General features: G+C 32.6%; 1 protein-coding gene across 14 annotated transcripts in view; it reads left to right on the forward strand.

Annotated features, from left to right (window-relative positions):
* The window catches only part of PPFIA2 (PTPRF interacting protein alpha 2), a 678,249-nt gene that overhangs the window by 543,264 nt on the left and 107,838 nt on the right, over positions 1-27,147 (forward strand). For all 14 annotated transcript variants that reach the window (XM_031938557.1, XM_031938565.1, XM_031938559.1 and 11 more), the window contains 3 exons: positions 7,579-7,800; positions 21,359-21,505; positions 22,152-22,286. In XM_031938557.1, coding sequence (XP_031794417.1) covers positions 7,579-7,800; positions 21,359-21,505; positions 22,152-22,286 — 504 coding nt within the window. The remainder of the gene's footprint in view (positions 1-7,578; positions 7,801-21,358; positions 21,506-22,151; positions 22,287-27,147) is intronic.

Genomic DNA, 27,147 nt, shown 5'->3' on the forward strand with positions numbered 1-27,147 from the left:
TGAGAAGGTACAGCAAAATCAGTGTAGATTCTTGAAGACTTCATCATTTTCTAGTGGTTCAATAGAAAAGGTGCTGAATTTAGAATTAGGGGATGAAGATTCAGATCCAAAGTCTACCACATATTATGTGACATTAGACAAATCACTTAGTATTTTAAATTAATTAAAAAAGTTTTGATTACAAACAGCTAAATGATGCACTGGATAGAATACCAGCCCTGAAGTCAAGAGGACCTGAGTACAAATCCAGCCTCCGACACATAACACTTACTAACTGTATGTCTCTGGGCAAGTCACTTAATCCCAATTACCTTATGGGGAAAAATCAGGTTAAAAATCTTTGATTAGATATAAAATGCTCTTATTGTGTTTTATGCTCCATAACTTTTTCCTTCTGTCCCAGTCAGGAGCCTGAATTAGAGTGTAACCTAAACTAAATCTTGCCCAGAATTTAGAATTATTTTATATCCCTTGCTGTTGTTGTTCAGTTGGATTTCAGTCATGTCTGATTCTCCATGACTCCATTTAGGGTTTTCTTGACCAAGATACTAGAGCAGTTTGCTATTTTTTTTTCCAGCTCATTTTACAGATAAGGAAATTAAGGCAAACAGAGTTAAGTGACTTGCCCAGGTTCATAATAAGCTAGTAAGTGTCAAGATTCAAACTTAGGAAGATGAAACTTCTTGACTGTAGGTTTAACACTTTATCCACTGTGCTATCTGTTTTCTTTTCTTTAAGGGAAATCTAGTAACTATTAATCTCTCTCTCTATATATATATACTGATAAATGATTTGGATATTGAGTTAAGAACCCCTTTCCCCCATAACTACTTTACTCTGCATTTCTTTTGATTTACAATATCAGTTCTTTAGAAGTAAGGATTATTTGTGGTTTGTTTCATTTTTGTTTTCGATCCTTTCATCCACAGTGCCTAGAATAGATTATGGCATACAATAGGTACTTAATAATAGGTACATTGATTTCATTACCCTTATCTTTTTGATGATGGCCCCAGTAGATAATTAAAAAAAAAAGATGCATTTTTTTTTTTATGGACCTTTTGTATTTATCTATGTCAGAAATTCCTAGTGGGGAAACATCTTCTCCTAAGGGAAATCAATACCTTCTCTGAAATTTACAATCCTATAGAGATGGCTAGGGGTGGGAAGGAAGGAGGGACTGTACTTTGAAGGTAAGTGATATATACCAGCCAATATATCTCAAAGGCAAGACTTGAAGCCAAGTCTTTCTAAGCTGCTTCTCCTTCCACTTCACTATACCATATCTTCATTGGTATCTTGTTTCCTATAATTATTATATTTGGTATATACAAGGTGAAAAGGGTGAGAATTGATTCACTTTCTACTATCTACCACGGGTTAGATACAAAAAAAAAAAAAAAAAAAAGGTCCTGCCTTTAAGTCCTTTTGAGTTGGTATAGGGAAGTTAATTTAATGGAATTAATTAGTATTATTATTCCCCTGTATCATAAAAACTTTTAGTTAGCATTATGTAATTAATGTTATTAGTGGCAACTAGTATTATAAAATTATTTAGTTATTAATTTATTCAGTTCTTTCAGCTGTGTCTTTAATTCTTTATAACCCCATTCAGGATTTTCTTGGCAAAGATAAAGAAATGGTTTGTCATTTCCTTCTCCAGCCCATTTTATGGAAGAGGAAACTGAAGCAAACAATCTGTCTTGGGTCACATAGCAAGTAAATATCTAAAGTCAGATTTGAATTTATGAAGAAAAAGATTAATTTATGAAGATATCTGGGCCTGACACTTTATCACTTTTGCCACTTAGCCACTCATTAATTAATTAGAAATATAAAATTATACATTATGTTTAGTATCATATAAGTATGTGCACCAATGCAAAGTAATTGCTCTGGTCTTATTTGTCTCTTTGAAGCTGACTTTTTCCTATAGGCATTTATTCCAGGATTTTTTTTCATGTAATGATTCTGTACTAGTTCCCTCTGAAGCATTTTTGTTGTCATCATTGTTTACAATGAAAACAACTTTCAAAGTTGAGGAACATCATCTTGTTTGATGATCTTAATAAAATCTTTACTTAAGAGAGAAAAAGATTTGAGGTTAAACTTGCTCTTTGCCCACCTATGCTTTCCCACATCCCTGAAGAAGAATATGATAGAGATTCAGTAGAGATTCATTAAGTTTGAAGACTCACTAGTTCATTATAGTATGCCTAAACTTTATCAATTAATGGAATACACTCTCATTAGCAGATCACTGGGATTATTGCAACATATAAGGTTGGTTAAGATGGAATTGACATTGATTTATATTGAGAAATCTATTTTTAAAAGGTCAAAATTAACATTTTGCTTTAGGAAACCAGAATTAGGATTACCCAGCTCTGATTCAATAAAAATGAAAAAAAAAAAACTTTGATATCATTATACTTCTCATATAACATTTATAAGTTAGAGAGAAAAAGATTACCCTTGTGCAATGATCTTTACAATCTGCATGTAAAAAAAAAAAAAAAAAAAAAAAAAAAACTCTAGAAAAAGTATTTTTACTAAAGTAAAAATTAGCTAGTTTTATACCAGAATGTTTTCTATGCATAATCTTCTCTACTTCATTTCTTTTCTTTTGAGGTATTTTGAAATGTGACATTACTCAAGTCCTCAAATGATGTCTCATGAATTTAGAAGTTATCTCCAATAATGAACAGCAACCTATCCATGGCTGTGCATTACATGTAACTTTTTTGTGCCTTGAAATTCCAGATTAAACTGATGGAACAATTGAAAAAGATTCAGAAGAGCCTTATGCAGGTTTCCTACTTGGTTAATATTAATCCATGTTTCATATGAATGATACTAGCCTTATTGGAGTAGCAGAACTTCCATATCTCTGTAGAGAGAATTGATTTCATGGATGTCAAAAAATCAAGAAGTGAAATTAATTCATACACTAAAGCCTATCCATTAGAAATATTCTTGACTTCCAGATTTACATCTTCAAATGGGTGCCAGTAAATCGAAACTTCAAAATAGAAATAGAACAGGTTTTATTTTTTCCTGGTCAGCTTATAACCACTGTACTATTCCTTCTTCCAATTCCTATGTCTTTACTTACTAAGAAAAGCTGGTTACAAAGAATCATTTAAGGAAACCAAACTGTAGGGTTTACAACAATTAATGCTTCCCCAGCTGACCTTTGGCAAATAGTCTGTGAACATTTTTGATGAAACCCAAACCAAGTTCAGATCACCTGAACTAATTTATGATTACATTGTACATGTACAGTTCCCAAAGCAAATGAAACTCAATTTATTCTAGGGATAGTTCAGAACTTATTCATTTATTACATGTTTATTGAGGGCTTATCCTATATTAAGCATTGTATGAAGTTCAAAGTAACAAAAGACATGATCCTTAACCTTTGTAACCAATCAAATTGGGGAGATAGGTAATAGGAAAAGAAATAATTTTGGCATGTGACTCTGGGCAATTGACAACTTTTTTTATTAAAGTTTTTTTAATTTTCAAAAGATATGCATGGATAACTTTTCAACATTACCTTTGCAAAACCTTGTGTTCCAGTTTTCCTCCTTTTCTCTCACCCCTTCTTCTCGATAGCAAATAATCCAACATATGTTAAACATGGTAAAAATATAATTACATGCAACACTTGGCAATGATTTCATTTAAGGCTTTCATATTTGGGATATCCGATGAAGCAATATGTAAGAGAAAAAGAAATATATTTAGAGTGAAAAGTCCAAGAAGGCTAAGAAAAGACTTTAATATTACTTAGATTTCTTACCTTCAATAATAATCTCTTTGGAAACAGTTGTTTAAACTTTCATTAAAACTTCCTTCTATTTCTTTATTTTAAGGACATTGGTAATCATTGAAATCCAATGATAAGACAAAAATAAAAATGACTGGCAATGACCTGGGATGCCATGAATGACCTTCGTGTCATTAGATTACCTCTAACCACTTTGCAGTATCTGCTTAAGTCTCCTTCAAGGTTGTTGGAGCAAATTGTCCTTATCTGATTTATCTGAAAGTCTTCACATGCTTGGAATAGGTGCTGGCCCACTCCATCCTCCAACTCATCAATGGGTTTGAAGCCCGTTGGTTACTCTCAAACTGATTTAGCCCATCTGCCTAGGTGGTTTTATGGGGCATTCTACAGTTTCTTAGAGCCACAGTTGAGATCAGGTATGCACCAAGGGCAGATGAACAGCCCTGAAAATAGTTCTGCAAGTTTTCCCACCAGAGATGTTAATGCTCTCTAAATAGCCCACTGATTCTCCTACCTTAACCTGTACTACATCTGAGCTCTCTGCTGCTCTCATAACTCCCACATTTGTGTGAATTTTCATCTTTGGCCCAAAAGATCATAGCAGCCTTCTCATGGGTCTCCATGCCTCAAGGCTCTTAACCAATCCAGTCCATCTTTATTGCTACCAAAGTAATGTTCCTTAAGCTGAGATCTGACTTCTCCAATCAATCTAGTCACTTTCTATTGTTTCTAAGATCAAGTAGAACTCCTTTGTTTAGGATTTAAAGCCCAGTACATTCTTAGCCTGGTTTATTTTTCCAGAATCAATGGACATAATTCCTTCCCATAGTCTTCACGCTATCTAAACTGATCATCTTTTGTTGTTGTTGTTATTGTTTTTAATTATACTCCATTTTCACTCTTTGTGTCTTTTCATTGGTGATTTCAGAGCAACTAGATGGTACAGTGGATGAAGTTTTGGGTCTAAGTTCAAATCCAGACAAATACTAGTTGTACGACCCTGTTAGCCTTAGTTTCCTCATCTGTAAAATGAGTTAGAGAAGGAAATGTCAAACTGTTCCAATATTTTTTGCCAAGAAAACCTCAAATGGGGTCATGAATAGTTGGATATGACTGAAAAATTACTAAACAATGATAACTAGAGATAAGAAAAGAAGCAAAGTTCCTTGAGTGCAAGGAATATTTCGTGCTTTTTCTTTGTAGCTCCAATCCTTAGCATAGGATCTGGCCCATAGCAAGTGATTAAGAAATGTATGTTTATTGAATGATAATTTTGAAAGTGAATGAAATGAATTAACTTATAAAATGGAGAGGGGTAGTAGAAGATTTAGAGAACTGAGTCTAATAATATGTTATTAATAAGAAATGTGGTTGAAGTTTAAAGATTCACACAGAGCTAAAAAAGGAACACTAGGACAGAATGTTTTGTGCCTCAGGGGAATTTTTTTAAAAAGCAGAAATTGTGATCATTATGTCAAATAATGCAGCAGTAAAAACACAGTCTGAAAAGATAGACAGGCACCCTATATTATCCTCATAAGTGCCATAGATAATGGACAAATAGGTGGTATGAGCTCTACATAATTTTCCTCCAAGTCTTCCATTAGATCCACCAAAGAAGACTACATAAAGATTTTCTTCTTGATTTCTTTTTTTAGATTTTGTTGGTATATCTATAGTCTTCAAACTATCCTTTTGTTATTTTCCCTCATTCTTGCCACATGGTACCAGGATACTAGACAGTTTCCTAGGAATGGAAACTGTCCCCAAACTCCATTGAAATTGAGGTTCACTATATTCAGCAAACATAGAGATGTAAAGATTTCGTGCCAGATGCTTGAGATTTTGAGATTTATATTCTTTGAGGAATAATTAATTATTAAATAACTTCTATCCTTAATCAGAATAAACTTCATAAATATTTTAAAATTTGACCCATTTTGATATTTAGATTTAAAAGATATTTTCAAGTAGTTTTAACATAGAATTGAAAATTCTATGACTGGTTTCTTTGAAAAATCTGAGAATGTGCCTTCCTACCCTATCATAATTCATATTTTAATGGAACATAATGATCAGGGTAAATGGAAGGTGTGTCCAAGAAGTAAAATGTGTCATCTTCTAATTTTGCTGAGAGCTTATGAGGATGTGTGAATTTTCCTATAAGTCATAACTTTAAAGTGATTCAGACTTATGGATTCACATCAGATTGATGAACTGTATATAGGTAATAGGATAAGTTCATAAAAACATTAGACCCATAAAAGTTAATAGCCTGCAAAATGACTCTGTCCTTCCTCCATTTATCAGTAATATAAAGAGTATGCACATCATGGGAATGAGCATCAATACTTAGCAATGGAGAGCAATAGTTTGATTTTATATTACTTAAAATTACCTAATGTCTTTCATACCCAGCCTAATTTCTTCTGAGTTTAGCACCCATGCTAATATATAGTATTTTCTAATTTATCAATTAGAATTTATCTCAATGTCATACAACAAATATTTATAGAACTCTCACTAGGCATTCAGCCCCGCATTAAGTTACATTTATTCATACAAATTTTCCTAGAGCCTCACTTTTTCTAGGGTTCTTTCTATTTCTGTGATTCATTCCATGACTTAATTTTCAGTATAGTCAGCCTGCTCTCTCTTTCTTCTACTTTGTGTTTCTTTGTACTTTGCACAGTCGCTAGCACATATTGTCATTTTTCAGTCATTTTCACTTATATCCAACTCTTCATGTCCTCATTTTATATTTTCTTGGTAAAAATGCTGTAGTGGGGCTGATATTGCCTTCATTTTGCAGATGAGGAAACTGAGGCAAACAAGATCAAATGACTTGCCTAGCATTAAACATCTAGTAAGTGTCTGAGGCCATATTTGAACTCAGGAAGATGAGTCTTCTCAATTCAGACCCAGGGCTCCAGCTGAGTCATCTAGCTGCTAGCACATGTTAGGTACTTAATAAATTCTTATTGATTAGCTATTTCTGACTGTTTCTGTCACTACCAGAGAATGCTGGTAACCAAGAGATGGAGTGTTTTGTTGTTGGGATAACCAAAAGGCCAGTGCCAGTGAATTGAAGAACTTGTTTTTACGAAAGATCTGTTCTTATCTGCCACTGGAAAATAAAATTGAAAACAAAAGTCCCTCAGATTGTGGGAATAATGAAAGCAATGTTAATTGCTTTGGTGTTAGAGTATTTTGCTGTTTCCATTTTATGAATAGATATCACAATAAAAATGAATTTGTTTGAAAACAGTTCAATTAGTTTTAAATTTATGAATTTGTATTTTGTAAACTAAATTCCTTTCCCACTGCTATCTGCCGAATTCCTGCATAGCCTTTAAAATACAAGATAAAAGCTTTCTCTCCAACTGGCTTTGCTCCTAGACTGGAATGACCTTCCCCTTACTGAGCATTAAAGCTATCTTTGTCTACATCTAATCACATTGCTAGATTGTGAACTCCATGAATGTGTCTCCCTTACTTCAATCTTGTATATTCTTCAAATCTTCCCCCTTCCCTATACTGAGAAGTATGTGCCTTGTAAACAGTTAGTCCTAAATAAATGTTAGATAAAGGAATAAAATGCTTTAATACCAATTACAGTTTTATTCACAAATTTCATTGTTCAATTTTTAGATGTAAATTGCACTTCTTTTAAAAGTTTTTATTTCTCCACAGGAGAAGAATGGCAAATCCAATCTTTCAAATTCCTGCATATTAAATTAAGTCAGAAGATAAAACTGCGGTATTTGTTTTTTCTTTCCTTGCAGCGTTTGTCCAATGGTTCCATAGACTCAACAGATGACACCAGCCAAGTGATGGAACTACAAGAATTACTGGAAAAGCAAAACTATGAAATGGTCCAAATGAAAGAGCGTTTAGCAGCCCTTTCTTCCCGGGTAGGGGAAGTGGAGCAGGAAGCAGAGACTGCTAGAAAGGACCTCATTAAAACAGAGGAAATGAACACCAAATATCAAAGGGACATTAGAGAGGTAAGCAGTTCACAATGAATATTATTACCACCACATCATACTAAGTTACATTTATTCTTCACATTTTTCCCTAAAAGATTATTATTTGGATCTATTTTGGTATCTAGCAGTTATGGATGCAACTTTGCCTTGAAGATATTTAGGTTTACAATCAGAAAAACCTGGGTTCAAATCTAACTTTTGCAATTTCTATGTGACCTTAGATAAGTCATGGCTATCTCTATGGCTTCCCATCTCCTACTTTTCGAGGTCCTACAAGTCTCATAATTTCTTCTTGTTTCCCCCTTCAAACAAAATTTGCTCTCAGAAAATATTTCATAATTGAGGAGTATACACTAGTTATATTAAACTTACCATCCAATGGCCCCAAGAAACCCTTAATATTCCCTTGTGCTGCCAGAAACTGATTATAAACTAACCAAGAAATGATTGACAAAATAAATTAAAATATAATAAATGCAAAAGTACGTTAAAATTAGATATAATGTTAATTTGTGGTTTTCTTACTCACTATGCACTACAAGGATTCATTTTTATTTGGGGTTTGATAATACTGGTATGTATCACTGGGTAAATTTCAGTCATCATGTTCTTACTATCAGGGTCAGAGATATTTGCATTATTAAATTTGCATTATTTGCATTATTAAATGTGGAATGAAAGTAAGTCTGTGTCATCTATTAAAGTTATCTTCAAGGTTGGTGAGAAGACATATGAAATATTTGGGGAGCAGGGAAATCTTTCAACTTGTTCTCAAACCTACTTTTTACAGGATATCATATTTGTCTTTGGACATCATTAATAATAACAATAATAGTAAAAACAATAACAACTGTGTTATGGTAGATAAATAATAACTTTTATTCCTTTAAAAAGATTTATTTTATCCATCTGTACGATGGGCTATGAAACAATAAATGTAAAATAGTGAAGCAGAATAGCAACTTGGTCAGGTATAATTTCTGTTTGAATCCCATTAAATCAGTAATACCGATATCATCCCTGTTGTCTTGTGCTGTTGGAAATGCACCTTTCTGTGAACTTACAGAAATAAGCTTGTATCCTACTTTTATTAAACTACAAAAAATACTTGTGATTTATCATCTGTGGGAAGTACGTTCAAAGTTAAAAAAAAAAAAAATAGGAGGATAGTGACCCAGGAACATTTCTCTCTGAAACCCATAAAATTTGAGAATGAGATGAGGATGAGAATGGTGAGCATAATTACACCTATATAATGCCTTTAATTTTGTAACATATTAACACATATTTCATTTGAGCCTCCAACTATATTTTTATTAAGGATGAAAACAAAATCTCAGAGAGGTTAAATGACATGTTTTTATGGAATCTAGAGAGATCCAAAAGTGAGGTTAAGTTGAAATTCTTACTAACTTTGTCCAGTCCTTTACATGAATGTCTTTCCTTTTCAAATTCATTATGAGGATGTGTGAATTTTTTTCAGCACAGATAGCTTTCTTACATATATATATATAATAACTATACTCAGCAAAGTTCAATATGCATCTCCAGATGATTTAAATTATAATTGCATATGTAGGCACAGCTGCCTGCTGTCACTGATATATGATTGATTCATTTCTATTTTCAAGTCTCTATATCTAAAATCACCTCCTTTTCCCTCCCTAACAAAATGTGTTTCTTCCTTTTTCAGCAAAATTCTACTAAAAATTCTCCTCTTCTATAAAGTATTTAGAGTCTAACTCCATCTGTCTCTTTTCTGTTAATTTACAGCTAATCCTTGTGCTTTTCATAAAATCCTTGTGCGACCAACATCGCAACCTAACTACAAGCTTTTTAGTAGTGGAGATCCTAGGAAAAGTTCTTTTTTTTAAATTTCTGCTTATGAACTTACAAAACATCATGGACCATCATTGAATTTTTAGTTGACTGGATATATCTTTAATTCTAACAAATAAGCAACTAAGGGAAGGAGTCCTTGAGTACCTGATAGCACTAGCAGAAGATGGAAGGTAAAAGGAAAAGGGGGCAGCTGACTGGAGTCAGGAAAATCTGAGTTTGAATTTGACTTCAGACACTTCCTAACTGTATGACTCTGGACAAGTCACATAATCCTGTTTGCTAAATTTCCTCATTTGTAAAATGAGTTGGAGAAAGAAATCACAAATCAACCCAGTATCTTTGCTGAGAAGTTCTTTTTTCAATCAATCAATTGATCAGTAAGATTTATTTAAAAAGTATTTTGTGCTAGGCACTGAGAAACAAACCCAAATTAAACAACCTTTGTCCTTCAAGATATTTGCAAAGAGACTATATATATATTCATATATACATAGATATGCATACATATATATATACACATACATACTAACTTGCATATGTACATTATATGTGTGTGTTTTCAATTGTTCAGTAATTTTTCAGTGATATCCAGCTCCTCATGACCCCATTTGAGTTTTTCTTGGCAAAGATACTGGAGTGGTTTGTTAATTCCTTCTCCTTGCTCCTCTCCCACTCATTTTACAGGTGAGAAAAACTCAGGGAACTGAGGCAAACAGGGTTAGGTGATGTGTCTGGGGTTACATAAATAGTAAGTATCTGAGGCCAGGTTTGAACTCATGAACATGAGTTTTTTGATTCCATACATCTGCCATACATGTATTTGTAAGCATGTACAAAACATAATACAAAAAGAGACAGAGACATACACATGGAGGCACAGAGAAAGAGAGAGACAGAAGAATGATAGAGAGACAGAAACAGAGATAAATTATGGGAAGTAAAGGAAAGACTAAATCTTAATGCCTGCCTGGTATAATTCTGTTTATTCATTGATATTAGAAAGTGACCTTGTGCTTTGAAAGAAACCAGGAATCCTTCTTTCCTACATGGTCTGGTTTCTTCTATTAAAAGAAAAAAAAAAAAGAAGTCCCTTGGTTCTACTATCCTCTCAGGCCATCATTCTATCTCACCTTTGGTTAGAGCAAGAATTCTATAGCGTCCACCTTAATTTCTCACTATTACCTCCCAATCACTATCCCCTCCAATCTAGCTTCTGTTGTACCCAAACTCTCAAGCTTTCTACAAGATTACTAATGAATGACATCTTAATTGTTGAATCTAATGCTCTTATGCATATCCTACCTAATATCTGCAACATTTGACAATGTTTATGGCCTCTCTATTTTTATTTTTTTATGCAGCTTCTATGACATTGACTTAAATGGTTCTCTTCCTGCTTCTACTGCTGCCTCCATTACTCAATTCTTTTCCTTCTTGCCATTCTCCATCCCAAACTCCAAGCTTTTGTACTTGGGCTTTTGTTGTCTTACTTTTAGCAATTTTAGATCTCTAATGGTTTTAGCCTTCGCATCTGTGCTAAGAGTGTTCAAGTCTATATCTTGAATCTAATGGATTGAACTCTGGACCAGTGCACAGAACCTCTGTACTTAGATATCTTTCTAGCTTTTGAAATTCCCCTACCCTTACACTTGACTTGTTTATGATTTTCCTATTTCCTGTAGTTCATTAAGACCTTCTCTCTAAGATATCTTGTGGCACTCCTTTGTACCTCCAATGTACTTATTGTGTAACATTGTTTATTAGAATTATTTCATACTTATCATCCTTTTTCAACTCCTCTCCCAAAAAACCAAGTAAACTGTCTTATCTGAATTTAACATCTTCTTGAGTGCCTAGTACAGTTCCTTTTTCTCAAAATAAATACCTAATAATTGTAAAAATTATGTAATAATAATAATATAATTATATAAATAATGTAATAATTATAAAAATGAAATTGTCAAATTTTTGTTATCCTACCAGTCATCCACCTCATATTTGAAGTTCATATCTTATTCATACCTTAGTCTCACTCACTTTCATATGTAATAATTTGCAAACTCTCCCTGTTAGTTCTTGCACCTGTCCCCTTCTTTTCCATTCCCATTGTTGCATCTCTAGTGTAAATGCTCTTACTCTCCATGTGGAGTATTTTACATTTAACTTCCTACTCCATATCTCTTCTTTTAATTTAATTCCAAACATATATATATACTACACATATCTGCTAAAATATTCTTCCAAATCAATAGAACTGGCCACATGAATTCAGTCAATCAATCAACAAGTATTTATTAAGTATCTCCTAAGTGCCAGGTACTGTGCTGGTACTAAGAGCTGAAATTACAAAGAATGAAACCAGGAGCTCAAATTCTAATGGGAAAGCCACTAATATGCTTAAGTATGTACAGAATATGTTTCTAGTGAATAAATATTAGTTTGCTTGAAAGAGAGGGTGCAAGGTGTTAGAAGAATTCAAAAGGGATTCATGTCAAATGTGGCATTTGGGCTACAGCTGTGTCTTGAAGAAAAAGAGTGATTCTTTGAGGTAGAAGTAAAGCTGAAAAGCTGTCCATGGCTCCCAACTGCCAATTGTATATATTTCAAACTCTAGCATAGTTTCAGCTTGGTTTTCTAGCTTTATTTCATACTCTTCCTCCTCACCCCAAACCCACATGCCATATGTTCTAACCAAACTAATCTAATTGACATTCCTCAAACATATTCTGAGTGTTTTGTCTCTATGTCTTTAGTCATAGTTTTCCCTCAGTATTCTCCCTGTATATCTCTCCCATTTGAATTCTTTGTCTTATAGCATGAGTAAGATGCTATAATTTTCCTTTGAAGTCTACAGACAAGAAATACATTGCAAATTCCCTCCAATGAACTCTTAGAGTCTTGCTTTGACTTTTCAAGCATAACTACACACTTATTCTGTGTACTTCTGTATAGGGCTACTTCCTCTCTGTCTAGTGCCTTCCTCCCATCAAATTTTAATTCCCGTTGGATGGAGACTATATCACAGAATCATAAAATTTTCAACTGACATAATTTAGTCAAACCCAATAATTTTAAAGGTGAATCTGAGGACCACAGAGGCTATAACTAGTCCAGGCTCAGCTGGGACCTCAGGCCTGGGAACACAGGCCTTCTGTAGCAATCACAGATAACTTTCCACTAAATCATACATCGTCATTGTTGTATGCCCCAGAGAAATAAACATAACACATTGCCCAGAGTAGGAAATCAATAAAACTTGAATGGAATTAGATTGGATTCCACTTGTTTGAAACTGCAAGTGCATTTTCATTGTAGCAGGTCAGCGTTTTAAAAGAAAAACAGTGAGTAATTTCATTGTTATGAGATCCAGAGCATGAGTGTAACACCCCATGATATAATTGAACCTTTCTACTCCTTCCTCCTTTTTTGTTTTTTTGAGGTTGCTGTTTCAGTGAATAGTTATAGTTTCCTATTTTAGCTCTTCCAAATGACACAGAGAGCAGAGCTATTTCTTTGACTTGTGAATCCACACTTTATTTATAGAAACACAGCCTGCAGTTAAAAACCAAATACACGGATCATCAAATTAGAAAGAAAATGAAGTCAGGTTAGGATGGTGTTTGGTGTCATATAGATCCCAGCTTCTTAAACTGTGGTTCATGACCCAATATGGGCTCTCATAACTGAATGTGGGATTGTGAAATTGTGATTTAATATCAGTAAAGGTTTGATTTGAACACCTAGTTTATAGACCTATACATCTGGGATCACATAAAAATTTCTTGGGCAGAAAAGGGTCATGAGTGGGAAAAGTTTAATAAGCTCTGAAGAGGTGACAGCTCCAGGTTTGGTGAATGGAGATAACCCATTTGCTTATGAGTAAGAGAAAGTAATATGCTTGAGTTTTTTGGCTAAATTTAACCTTTAAAAACAAATTACAGAGACATCACAAACATGTATATACACACATGTGTATACACATATGTAAACACATTGCATTGATTTATTCATGTATGTGTATATATATGTACATGTGCACACACAACTGTTTATGTGTGTGTTTTATGTGAGAGGTGTTATGTATAGGGCAGCTAGGCTGCACAGTGGATGGAAAGCTAGGCCTAAAGTCAAGACGACCTGAATTCAAATCCGGCCTCTGACAATTACTAACGATATAACCCTGGGCAAATCATTTAGCTTCAGTTTCCTAATCTGTAAGATGAGCTGGAGAAAGAAATGACAAACCATTTGTAGTATCTTTGCCAGTGAAGTCACAAATAGTTAAACGAGACTAAAACAACTGAACAACAACAAGATGTATAGGGGAAAAAATCCTTGAACAGGAATGCTAAACATGACTTTTTTCTTTTTTGACCACAAGAGTAATAATTTTAGTATTTTTTAGTGAAGTCAAGTTGAGAGACTGTCACAAAGAATAAGCACTGGAAAATAAATATACAAGGAAAACAAGGACTCTGCTAATAATTTTTGTTGTTTTTAAGAAGTAGATAAAATCTAAGAAAAAAACAGTGATATAGTAGGAAGAGAATCTGGAATTGGAAACCTCAGGTTTGGATATGGCTTCTTTCTGTTCCTTACTAGCAAGTCATTGCTAGGTTTCCTCATACATTTAAATACAGCATTTAGATGAATTGTCAATGGTATCATTAGGTTCTAGAGCTCATGATTCTTTGAATTCCTGATGGTAACAGTACGATGTTTTGTAAATACAGATTTACAGGATATTATACAGGTCAACTAGGTGGCACAGTGGGTAGAGTGCCAGCCCTGAGATCAGCAAAATCTGGTTTCCAGTTTGGCCTCAGATACTAAATGTGTGAGCCTGGCAAGTCACTTAACTTTGTTACCTCAGTATCCTCATTTGTAAAATGAGCTGGAGAAGAAATAACAAACCACTTCTGTATCTTTACCAAGAAAATCCCAAATGAGATCATGAAGTCAGACACAACTAATAGACAAAATTAAAACAAGAAGTTATAGTTATGTAGCATATTTTCCTGAGATCCTATAATCATCATTTACCAATTGGCAATGAATCATCACCATTCATCTTGACATAGGTCTTGCCACAGAGGAGAGAGTAAAGCTGATGACTTTTGCACAGACTAATTCAGATCCAGCTTGCAAATCAAGATATCAGCTTCCTGACATCTTTGGTCCTCTTTAAGAATGAAGGGCAAACAACAGCAATTCACCAATTAAATCCAGCATGTAAAGGATTCAGTACCAAGGAGAAAATAATGCTTGAATAGCAATGATAGCTAATATGGTACCAAGATACTCCTTATAGATTGCCATCAGTTTGGAAAAGAAGCTCATTCATTATAGGGATAAAGACTGGACCTATGTTTTCATTAGTATGATAAATTCCCAGATGAAGAATCTCCTAACAATGCAGATTTGACACCTTTTTAACAAATAGTCTTAGCAAACTACTTAGATCATCAGTGTCAAACTAAGACACAAGACCTGCAGAACTATAAAGTGCTACAGAAAGCAGATTAAAATTAAATTGGGAAATAGGTATAAAAATAAATGACACAGATAATCTTATTTTTGTTCTGTATTCTATGTCAATATATGGCCTCAGAGATCTGATTTTATTTGATTTGGACACCACTGACCTAGACACTAAGAAGTTAAGTGACTCACCTAAGATCACACAATCAGTATGTGGCAGAGATGGGACTTGAATCGACATAGTTAGTTGATGCATTGAATAGAGTGTTGGACTTGGAGTCAAGAAAACCTGAATTCAAATCCAGTCTCAAATACTTATTAGCTCTGTGACTCTAGACAACTCACTTCACCTCTATGTACCTCAGTTTCTTCAACTGTAAAATAGGCATTAATAATAATATCAAGGGATCAGTTGTGCCACAATGAGGTAATATTGGTAAAACACTTATCACAGTATCTAGCAGGTAGTAGGTGCTTAAAATGCTTTTTTCTCTTTTTGATCCTCTTTTCCAATACGGTGGAGGCATCAAACATTCCATCAGCAAATAGCAACATTTCCAAGCCCATTTGTACGAGATAGAAATGTAATTGGGAAATATTTAACAAAAATAAATAAAAATACAGTAAAAATTTAGTTAAAAGTTAATATTCTCAGACCTTATCAGTTGTGTTTTATTCAGTTCTAGAACCTCATTTTAAAGAGGACATTTATAAAGTAGAAAACATCTAAAAGAGGACAAATAAGATGATGAAGGCTGTTGAACTACATTTATGTGAAAGGAGGTGGACATTTTTAAAATCTGGGCTCTATTGGAAAGACTGTCAGAAAAAATGAGAGAGTAGTCATATTTTTTAGTCCCAAAAGTGGAGTCATGAACCATATATATAACTTTCAGAGATGGAAATTTAGACATGATAACAAAGAACAATCCAAAATGGAGAATGGTCTGCAATAAGGGTAATGCAGTAGCATTGCTTAAGGATTTTCAGGAAAAGGTTGACTAACTATTTTTCATGTTATAATGGAAATTCTTTTCAAGTATGTGCTGGGCTAGATGGCCGTGAAATTTCATAATTCTATCATCCTGATTCTGGAACTTTTTAAGGGGAAAAAAATGAAATTAGATGTTTGCTTCCTGAGCAAAAGATAATTAGAATATAAATTAGCTTTTGGCTTTCGTTATTTTTATAATAGAATAGAATGTCAAATGTAATTTTGGAAGATTTCGTACTACTTTGGCTTCTTTGTGCTCTGTTTTTGTGAAGTTGCTTAATTTAGAGCTGACTATACAATTATATGTTCACTTCTTTCTCTGATATATACTGTTTCTATCTATAGTATTTTTCTAGTTCTGCTCACTTGCCTTTGAATGAGTTCATGTACATCTTCTCAAATTTTTTTGAAACCATCCTGGTCATTATTTCTTAAAACACAATACTATTTCACATTCATAGTTTGTTCATCATTTCCAATTCTTTAACACCACAAAGAAGTTGCTTTAAATACTTTGATTTAGTCATTTTGATATTTTTTCTATTTCTTTGATGTCCTTGGGATGTAGACTTAATTATGGTATTGCTGAGTCAAAGGATATGCACAGTTTTATAGTATAAAGTTTTATAGCCAGTGTTTAAATTTTTTCTTCAGAAGGATTGGACCCAGTTCCCAATTCCACCAACAATTCATTATCTTCCCTCATCTTCATTTATTCATGTCCACATCATCATTTGTTACTTCTGATAGGTGTAAGGTGATACTTAAGCATTATTTTAATTTGCATTTCTCTAATCAGTAGTGATTCAGAACATTTTTCAGAATATAGATAGCATTGGACTTTGTTCCTTAAAAACTGCTTATTCATATTCTTTATCAACTAAAGAATGGTTCTTATTTTTATAAATTTGACTTAGTTCCCTAAATAGTTAAGAAATGAGGCATCTATCAGTGAAACTTGTTGTAGTATATCCTTATCTATAGTACCTTTTAGCAAAATGTTTACTTGATTATCTCTTTTAATTAAGTCTAATTTAGCCTTTGCTTTCTGTGAGATCATGATTGCTATTCCTGCCTTTGTTTTTGGTTGTTTTATTTTTCTTGTTTTGTTTTTGTTGTTGTTGTTGTTGTTGTTGTTGTTTTTAACTGAAGCAGAAGCAAATTAGATTCTGCCCTAGCCAGACTTTAACTCTGGGTATATATTTTTCTGTTTCAAGTGTGACCATTACAAATAACATGCTTTTGGAATCTGGTTTCTAATTCATTCTACTATCTTCTTCAATTTTATGGTTGAGTTTATCCCATTCACATTAATGGTTATGATTACTGTGTATTTCCCTTCATCCTATTTTTATCCTTCTCTCTTTCTTTTTACCTCATTCCTTCTCAAAAGCTTGTTTTGCTTCTGACCAATGCTTCCTTTAATCTATCCTCCCTTTTACCACTCATCTTTCCCTTATCTACTTCCCCTCTTACTTTCTTGTTGGATTAGATACATTTCTATACCCAATTCCATGTATGTTTTCCCATCTTTGAACAATTAAGAGGAGAGTGAGGTTCAAGAATTGCTCAACTTGCCACAATTTTCTCTTTCACTGTAAAAATTTTCTTGCATATCTCTTTTACGGGACATAATTTTCCTCATTATTCCTTTCCCTTGCCTGTTGTTCCAGGGCATTCCTCTTTCTCAACCACTCATTTTTTAAAATAAAGCAGCAAAAATTCACTTACTTCCATGCCTTTTATATATAAAGAATTCTTCTAACTGCCTTAATAATGATAAAGATATTAGGAATTACATGCATCATCTTCCCATGTAGGAATGTAAACAATTTAATCTTACTAAGTCCTTTATTACTTCTTTCTCATGTTTACTTTTTTATGCTTCTCTTGACTCTTGTATTTGAAAGTCAGATTTTTTATTCAGAACTGGTCTTTTCATCAGGAATCTTAAAAATTCTCTATTTCATTAAATTTTTGTTTTCTCCTGAAGGATTATATTGAATTTTATTGGGTAGATTATTTTGTGTTGTAATTCTAGCTATTATGCCTTCTAGAATATCATATCTTATCCCTTTATTCCTATAACTTTGTTACTGCTAAATTTTGTATGATTTTGAAAAAATATTTGAATGATTTATTTCTGGCCACTTGAAAGTATTTTTTTTTTTCTTTTATATGAGAGATCTAGCATTCAGCCTTAGTATTTCTCCAATTTTCATTTGGAGATCTTTTACAGGTAGTCATCACAGTAGGTAGATTCTTTCAATTTCTATTTTATCTAGTATATTAAAGCAGTTTTACTTGATGGTTTCTTAATATGATATCTAGATACTTTCTTTAATACTAGTCAAAAATTATTAAACTCTCCTCTTGGATCTATCTTTAGGTCACTTATTTATTCTATGAAGTATTTAATATTTTTTAAAAAGCATTCTTTTGACTTTGTTTTATTGTTTTATCAAGAAACAATTTTATGGAATAATTAGTTTCCATTTGTCCAATTCTAGATTTTAAGGATTTATTTTGTTCAGTGAAATTTTGTACTTCTTTTACCATTTGGTCAATTTTGCTTTTTTTTTAAGGAGTTCTTTTCTTCAGTAAATTTTTGTATCTCTTTTACCATTTGGCCAATTTTGTTTTTTAATATTTTCCTCAGTGTTATTTTGTACCACTTTTTATGAAGCTGTAATTTCTCTTTTCAGAATTTTCTTTCATTACTCTCTCCCCCCACCCCCATCACTCACCTCTTTCTTTAACTCTCCTAGGAATTCTTGTTGTTTTTGTGTCCAATTTGCATTTTTTTGTGAAATTTTGATTGTATCTGATTTCAGATTGTTGTCTTCTTCCTGAGTTTTTATCTTAGTCTTCCTTGCCACCACAATAGATTTTTGTGATACAATTCTCTTTTGCTGTAATTGTTGTTATTTGCTCATTTTCCAGCTATTTTTTGGAACATTATGTTAAAGCTGTTCTCTATTCAAATGAGGTCAAGAGACACTATCGTAAGCTTTAGATTTTTTTATGCTTCTCTTTTTAGAGTTAGTTCTAGGGGTCTGAAAGTTTTTGGTGCTCCCAAGATGGTGATCTGGGAATAAGTGTAATCACTGCTTTCCTGATCTATGCTCTGTTCTTTGCCCAAGAAGACATATTGTTCCCCTGCAGCCACAAGTACTAGTCCTTCTCTGAAACTTGAGCATTTCTCCATAGTGATTGACTATAAGAACTCCTCTCTGCCATGAATTTTAGACCCAGAACTATGAATGCATTATAGAGTTATATAGAGCCAGACAATGCTAAGTCCTGTGCCTATTGTTAGCCCATTGTAATCTCTTTCTGATCAATTGTCCTATAACCTGTCACCAGACTGAGAGTACCCAAAGTGCTGCTGCTGTTGTTGGAACTGCTACCAAGGCCTATTACTGGTTCTGCTGCCCAGTACATTCTGAGGAGTTCCAGGATGAAACCCTAAAACCTATGTCTATGTCACAGATCTCTGCTTCTAACCTCCTCGGTCAACTTGGGCTGGAAAAAAAATCTCACCCTTCCATTTTGTGGTCTCTGCCACTTCAAAATTTGATTTGAAGCATTATTTTAAAGTTATTTAGAGAGAAATGTTGGGAGGATTCAGTTCAATATCTGCCCCTAATGTGAATCTTCTTTTTAATACTAGCTTTTTATTTTTTAAAATACATGCAAATATAATCTTTAGTATTCGTTCTTGCAAAACCTTGTGTTCCAAATTTTTCCCCTTCCCTCTTTTCTCCCCCCTTTTCCTAGACATCGAATAATCCAATATAGGTTAAATATGTATAATTCTTCTAAATGTATTTCTACATTTATCATGCTGCACAAGAAAAATCAGATCAAAAAGAAAAAAATAAAAAATAAAAAGCAAGCAAATAAACAACAAAAAAAGAAAGGTGAAAATACTGTGTTTTGATCCACATTCACCTCTCCGGAAGCAGATGGCTCTTTTTTTTCACAAATCTATTAGAATTGACTTGAAACACTAATGAGCCTTTTTTAAAAGAAAAAAAAATAACCTTTAAAAACAATTGAATGTTCTGTGTAAAAACTAGTAAGAGATGGCAAATAAAAACACTTTGAATTTTATCTTATCACAAGCAAATTGGCAAAGATGACCTAGATAGACAGATATAGATATGTATTGTCAGTATTATGTAAATATTGGAGGATAGACATCGAAATATATTCTTAATAAGGCCATGAATTATATAACAATTCCTAGAAACAATTTGAAATTAGATGATAAAAGTTACTAAATTATTCATACCTTTTGATCCAGAGACCTCCTTTTGGATACATAGCATTTTTTTTATTTATACATCTATATGTTACATAGCACATTTATATATTAATATATTATTTATATAAATATATTATATATAAACACATTTTATATATTATATATTTATATATGTTTGTATGTTTATATATATGTGTATATACACGCACACAAAGCTGCAATGAATATTTTGGTATATATAATGATTCTCTTTGTGTGTGTGTGTGTGTGTGTGTGTGTGTGTGTGTATGCCTAGAATCACACAGTCAGCATATTTCTGAAGTGGAACTTGACTTCAGTTTTTTCTAACTCCAGGCTCAGCACTCTATCCACTGTATTACCTCTAGAAGGATAGGTTCACTGGGTCACTAAATGAAAATAAAAGCAATCATATTAGATATTTAAAATTCTTTGTTAGTAAATCTAAGCACATGAAAAAAAATTTTTTCCAGGTAAGTGACTACATCAGCTCAATAAAGGGTTTGGAATAACTTGTAGGGTTTCTTCATCCCACCATTTAGACTTGAATTTGTCTTGTACTTAAATAGCTGCTCTGTTCCTGAGTGCTAGATATGAGATTCCTTTTCTGCTAGTAATGCTTTGAAGCAGTTAACAGTTGTATTATATTCTTTGCAAATGTGCTTCATTATTTCTTTAGAGGGTTTCAAGAGCTGCCTATGACATGGGATGAATTCAAATGGACACAGAGGAACAGGAAATCTTACATGATCCATATTCATTTTTTGAAATTTAGAAAGTTCATTTTATTCACTAATTAGTCAAATAACTTTCATTCCCAAACTTACTGTTTTTATCCTAAAACTTGCATTGTTAAGCACTTTTGTTTTTTTGTCACCCCAAACTTACGAACTATATCTCTTTTATTACCTCCAAACAATGACATCATTGCATAAGAATTACCAAACTTTTGATATATTTATTGCCCTTAGGCTATGGCACAGAAAGAAGACATGGAAGAAAGAATCACCACTCTTGAAAAGCGTTATTTAAGTGCCCAGAGAGAATCCACCTCCATCCATGACATGAATGATAAACTAGAAAATGAGCTGGCAAATAAGGAAGCCATCCTACGTCAGGTTCAGTATCTATGTCATGGTTCTATTCAGGAATGTGTGTCATCATTCTGGAAGAATACAGATTAATCAAAATTAACTCTGGTGGTAGGTTTCTAGGAAATTAGATCTCTGTTTTCAGTACAGGACATAAAGAATGATAATATTTGCACCGATTTATACAAAATAAATAGGCACATCAAGGAACTCCAAAGTCAGAATGACTACAGTAATAGAAATGAAAGGAACTTAAGGAGAAATGGAAAAAAAAAATTTGAATGGCTTAAAAATTGTTTTGTGTAGTTTTTACACTGCAGCATAGTCGAGATAATTTTAAATGACAATGTTATTTATCATTATGAATTCATTGCAATGCATAGCAATGTCCAATATCCACATTTTTTCCACATATGCTGTGCTTTATTACTTGATAATACCCTTTATAAAAGGCTAGATAAGAAGTTTACCTGGTGCACGAGCATTTTAGGTTTCTACAATGGTATAAAAATAAGTACATAGTCTCTTCAAACAGAATTTCAGTTGCACTTGGCATGTTCTGTATAGAATATACTAATTTGGCAATTGTTGAAGTAAGTAAAGCAATATTTTATGTAGTGTTTGATTTCTTACGTTAATCTTTATAAGTTATTGATGGTTCCTCTGGTTTTAGATGGAAGAGAAGAACAGGCAGTTACAAGAACGTCTTGAGTTGGCTGAGCAAAAGCTGCAGCAGACCATGAGAAAAGCTGAGACCTTACCAGAAGTAGAGGCTGAGCTTGCTCAGAGAATTGCAGCATTGACAAAGGTACAGCCCTCGACAATAATTCCTATTTGGAACCAGCAAAACCTATGACTTAACATGTTTTTTTTTTTTTTTCATTTTTAAGATACTTTTGAATTAGCAGTCTTGTATAACAATTTAGTATCAAAGTAATAAAAATTATATTCTTTGTTTCTATTAGTATTAATAATTGCTATTGAAATGAATTTCTCTCTATAATAGAAAATGTTATAAGCCTCTGTGATTTAAATTATAAATTATAGTTGACATATTCAAATAGTAATTCAGTTTAAGATGTTAGACATAGATAGTTTTAGATATGCCTTACCAACTTAAAACAGTAATTCTGAATTCATGAAGTAATCATAATTGGTTTTTTTTTCCCCCATGATTCTTTTGCATGTCAGGCAAATTACAAAGGAAACAACAATCATCACTTTCACTTGTGTATGTGGCATACTGAATGCAGTAATTTCGGAGTTAACTTATGAAGTAGTGCTAGTCATCAGATTTATTATTAAGGCAATCATTTGCTTTCTACTGGAAGTCTGATAAAACTTGTTAAATCATCACAGAAAGGGATCCAAGTATCGAGTGGTTCAAATGCAGTTTCTATGAAAGTTATTTCCAATATACTCAGAAAAAGTCACAAGAGTGTTTAAGATTAGCTCATCTAGGACTGTCACCATGTCTTCAGCAAAACCTTCGTATTTAAGACTTTTAGAATCACCCTGCTGCTAATGCTTACATTTTATTATCAAAAGGAAATGAAATAACTTCAAAGAACACATGAATATATCCAGTTTTTGTCACTTAAAATCCTGATTTGTTTGATGAGCATTTTTTAAAATATTAATTTAAAATATCACTGATTTTTGGATAGTCAAAAAACTTATTGCATTTGGCTAAATCTCGAGTCTAATCAAGTCTAATTTCAAATTGGTAAGGAAGTTCCACAAAATAAGAGTTATCAAAATGAAGTGTTTGAATCATTAAAGACATTTTTGAAAACTTGAGAGGCAGCTTTATATATACCAAAAGGAGCCTTAGAACTGGTATCAAACCTTTTTTCTGATCTTATAATTATTACTTGATTAACTGTAATGACAGACTAATTGCTTAGCTTCACTGAACTACATTGGCTATTGAGTCATTTCAATTTGAATTGAAGTATTTCTGATTTCAAATACAGCATTCTAACTTCTGATCTATGAGAGCTGTAATAAAATTATTTTGAAAACTTGACAATAATATAGAGTTGTCAGTTATATTTTTTCTTATGCAGTTATTTAATAATATGTAATTTCACAAATTAATAGCAGACATTTATATATCATTTTAAAATTTGCAAAATGCTTTATATTATCTCCAGCTTAGTACAATAAAAAGAATGATGGATTTGGAATCAAAGTACCTGGGTTCAACTTCTACGTCAATCATATTACCTTGTGAACCTCAGTTTCCTTATTTGGAAAAGGATAAAGTAGGATTGCACCTCAGCTTCTTAAACTGTGGTTTACAACCCTATGTGGAGTCTCATAACTGAATGTGAGAGTCATGTAATTGTGATTTATAATTGTGATTTATTGATTTGTATAAATGTTTAATATACCTGTATACCCAAGATCATGCAATAATTCCTTGAGGGGAAAAGTATAAGAAGCCCTAAATTAGATTACCACTAAAATCCTTTCCAACTCTGAATATAGCATCTATTTATCTTTACAACCTAAGAGAAAAGAGTTTTATTCTCATATTTTTCCCATTTATACCAAAAGGACTCTGGGATTGGGAGATTGGAGTGGGTGTGTTGTATTACAATCACTTTAAAAGACATTCATGTTAAAAAAAAAATCTTTAAATAAAAAATAAATAAAAGACACTAATGTTATAGTGAGCTTTTCCTCCTGAAATTAAAATTTTAACAAGTTACACAAATAATTGACAAGTCTATATATGAACTAAAATTTTTGGAACTCAAGTGTAACAAGTACTCCTCTGATCATTTGAAATCTTTTGTCTACTCTTTATGCTTAGAAATCTATTGTGATTTGGCTTGATGAATCAGAGTTTATGGGACTTCGCTATGCTAATGAACTTAGATAATAGCAGAGATGACATTCAAACCCAGGACCCTTCTGACTACAAATGTAGAATGCTTTCTACTAAACAATGGTGTCTTTAAGTAAATTCCTCTTTAATTTTTCTTCTGACTCTTATTTCATTGCCTCTATATTTCAGACTAATTATCTTAACCAAATTTCCAACATATTTTATTCAGCTTTCTTTAGTTGTCTTGTCTCTAATCTACTTCCTCCCTTTATTCTGCTCCTCTTTTTGTCTCTTTGCCATTTCTGTGAACCCTTTTCTTTCTTTTTTTTAAAATTTATTTATTTATTTTATTTATTTAATAGCCTTTTATTTACAGGTTATATGCATGGGTAACTTTACAGCATTAACAATTGCCAAACCTCTTGTTCCAATTTTTCACCTCTTACCCCTTACCCCCTCCCCCAGATGGCAGGATAACCAGTAGATGTTAAATATATTAAAATATAAATTAGATACACAATAAGTATACATGACCAAACCATTATTTTGCTGTACAAAAAGAATCAGACTCTGAAATATTGTACAATTAGCTTGTGAAAGAAATCAAAAATGCAGGTCGGCATAAATATAGGGATTGGGAATTCAATGTAATGGTTTTTAGTCATCTCCCAGAGTTCTTTCTCTGGTCGTAGCTGGTTCAGTTCATTACTGCTCCACTGGAAATGATTTGGTTGATCTCCTTGCTGAGGATGGCCAGGTCCATCAGAACTGATCATTATATAGTATTGTTGTTGAAGTATATAATGATCTCTTGGTTCTGCTCATTTCACTCAGCATCAATTCGTGTAAGTCTCTCCAGGCCTTTCTGAAATCATGTGAACCCTTTTCTATATTTTCTTCAGTTTCTTTTCAGAATGTAACTTATAATAAATCTTTCCATATAGTTCCATCTTAAAAGCTAACTGGTGACATTAATTCTAAACTCTCATCCCAATCTCAAACCCTTTGAAAACTGGGCCTACTTTATCACCTCTGTTGTCAAATTTAATGTTAGTTATTCAGTTCAACTCAACAAATCCTTGTAAACCACCTATTTTTTGTAAGGAAATAGACCCATGGTCAAGTTGAATTATATTTATTCCTGATTCTAATATGTATTAGCTACATGAGTGTGAGGAGTTTTCTTAAACTTTTGGATACCCTGGACAACCCTCTCAAATTGTAATTTACAGAAGAAGTGGTGACCTATATCATTAGATATAATTTCCATATCACATTCCCTATATCAATGAAATAACAAATCTTGGCTTTCTATTCAGGGCATTACATATATAGACAGAAAAGCGAAGTCCCTGCTCTTGACAAATTTATAATCAACAAGCAACTGCATAAACTAGACAAAAGGATTTGGGGACAGTAAACTTTAGTTCGATAATAGAATAGTATTTGTTTTTTTTTTAATTGAATATCTTGTAAGGGACTTTCCTTCTATGACTATTTTTAATCTAGTCTATATTTTTCTTTTGTAAAATAGTTTAGATGTGTGTATGTGTGTATGTTTGTGTGTGTGTGTGTGTGTGTGTGTGTGTGTGAATGTAAGTACCTTGAAGTCAGAGAATTCATTTTTGCTTTTTCACTTTGTTTCCCAGGCTGACATAGAGAAAATACTTAATAAATGCTTTGAAATATTTTTACATCGATAACTTTGTATGTTCACAATGTTAAATAATACATTAGTGAAAATAACAATGTCACATTTTTGGAATTCATCCTGAATATTTTCATTCATTGGGCAGGACATAATTATTGTATTTACATAATTATAAATTTGAATAGTGTGAACTTTAATATATGCACACACTTCAGAGGATTCATTATTTGACCAAAGGAGATTTAGCTATCACTCATTGATAAATCTAAAGATTTTATATCTTTATATATATATATATATACACACACACACACACACACATATATATATATATAGATAGTATTCTTATATATTGAGATACTTATCGACTCTACCTTTACAATTTAATCATTTTCTTTCCATGATTAATATAATCATGGTACTCAGTTCTATCAAACATTCTATCCAATGTTCAGGTTAGAATTATGGCAGTGCTAAAATTCATCACTTTAATATTATGTCAGGTGATAAGCACTTATCAAGTACCAATTGTAGTAAGGCACTATTCTAAGCTCTGGAAATACAAAGAATATGGAAGCTTTCAAGGAGTTTAGTCTAATGAAGGGAAAAATATGCAAATATTTATATAAAAGCAAAATATTTATAGGAAAGGTTCGCAGGGTACAGTAAATATTGTTTGAATGAAGTGCCCTTCTCATTCCTTAGCTAGATTTTTGATAAGTTGATCTGATGTAGTTTTGTGAGATAAGACAGGAAAGAATAGAATATCAAAGGCTATATAAAGTCTTTAGTTTTACCAAGAAAATTTCAGAAGTTGAAAGTCTTCACGCTTTCATTTTTCTTGGCATAATTACATTTTCTCTCAGATATTCTTAGAACTATTGACACTCTCTTAACATGATGTTTTTAGTGACTAAAAGACATTTTTACATCTGTAGAACTAAAAATGTCAGCCAAACTTCAATTTATTTACTGTCTTATTAATTAAAGTCTACATGAGGTATGGAGATCATCCCGTTTTGATAGTTATATGAAAAATGTATACTTTGTAACTTAGTAAATGTAGTAGATTCATATATTCAGTTTTCACAGAGAATTTTTTGTTGTTTGTTTTATGTTTTTCTTTGTTATTTTCTTTTAACAAGGAAATGAGAAGCAGAGCAAAAATCTTGGAAACAGCAA

The sequence above is a fragment of the Sarcophilus harrisii genome, chromosome 5 (genome assembly GCF_902635505.1).
Source record: "Sarcophilus harrisii chromosome 5, mSarHar1.11, whole genome shotgun sequence".
In the NCBI taxonomy this organism is placed as follows: Eukaryota; Metazoa; Chordata; class Mammalia; order Dasyuromorphia; family Dasyuridae; genus Sarcophilus; species Sarcophilus harrisii.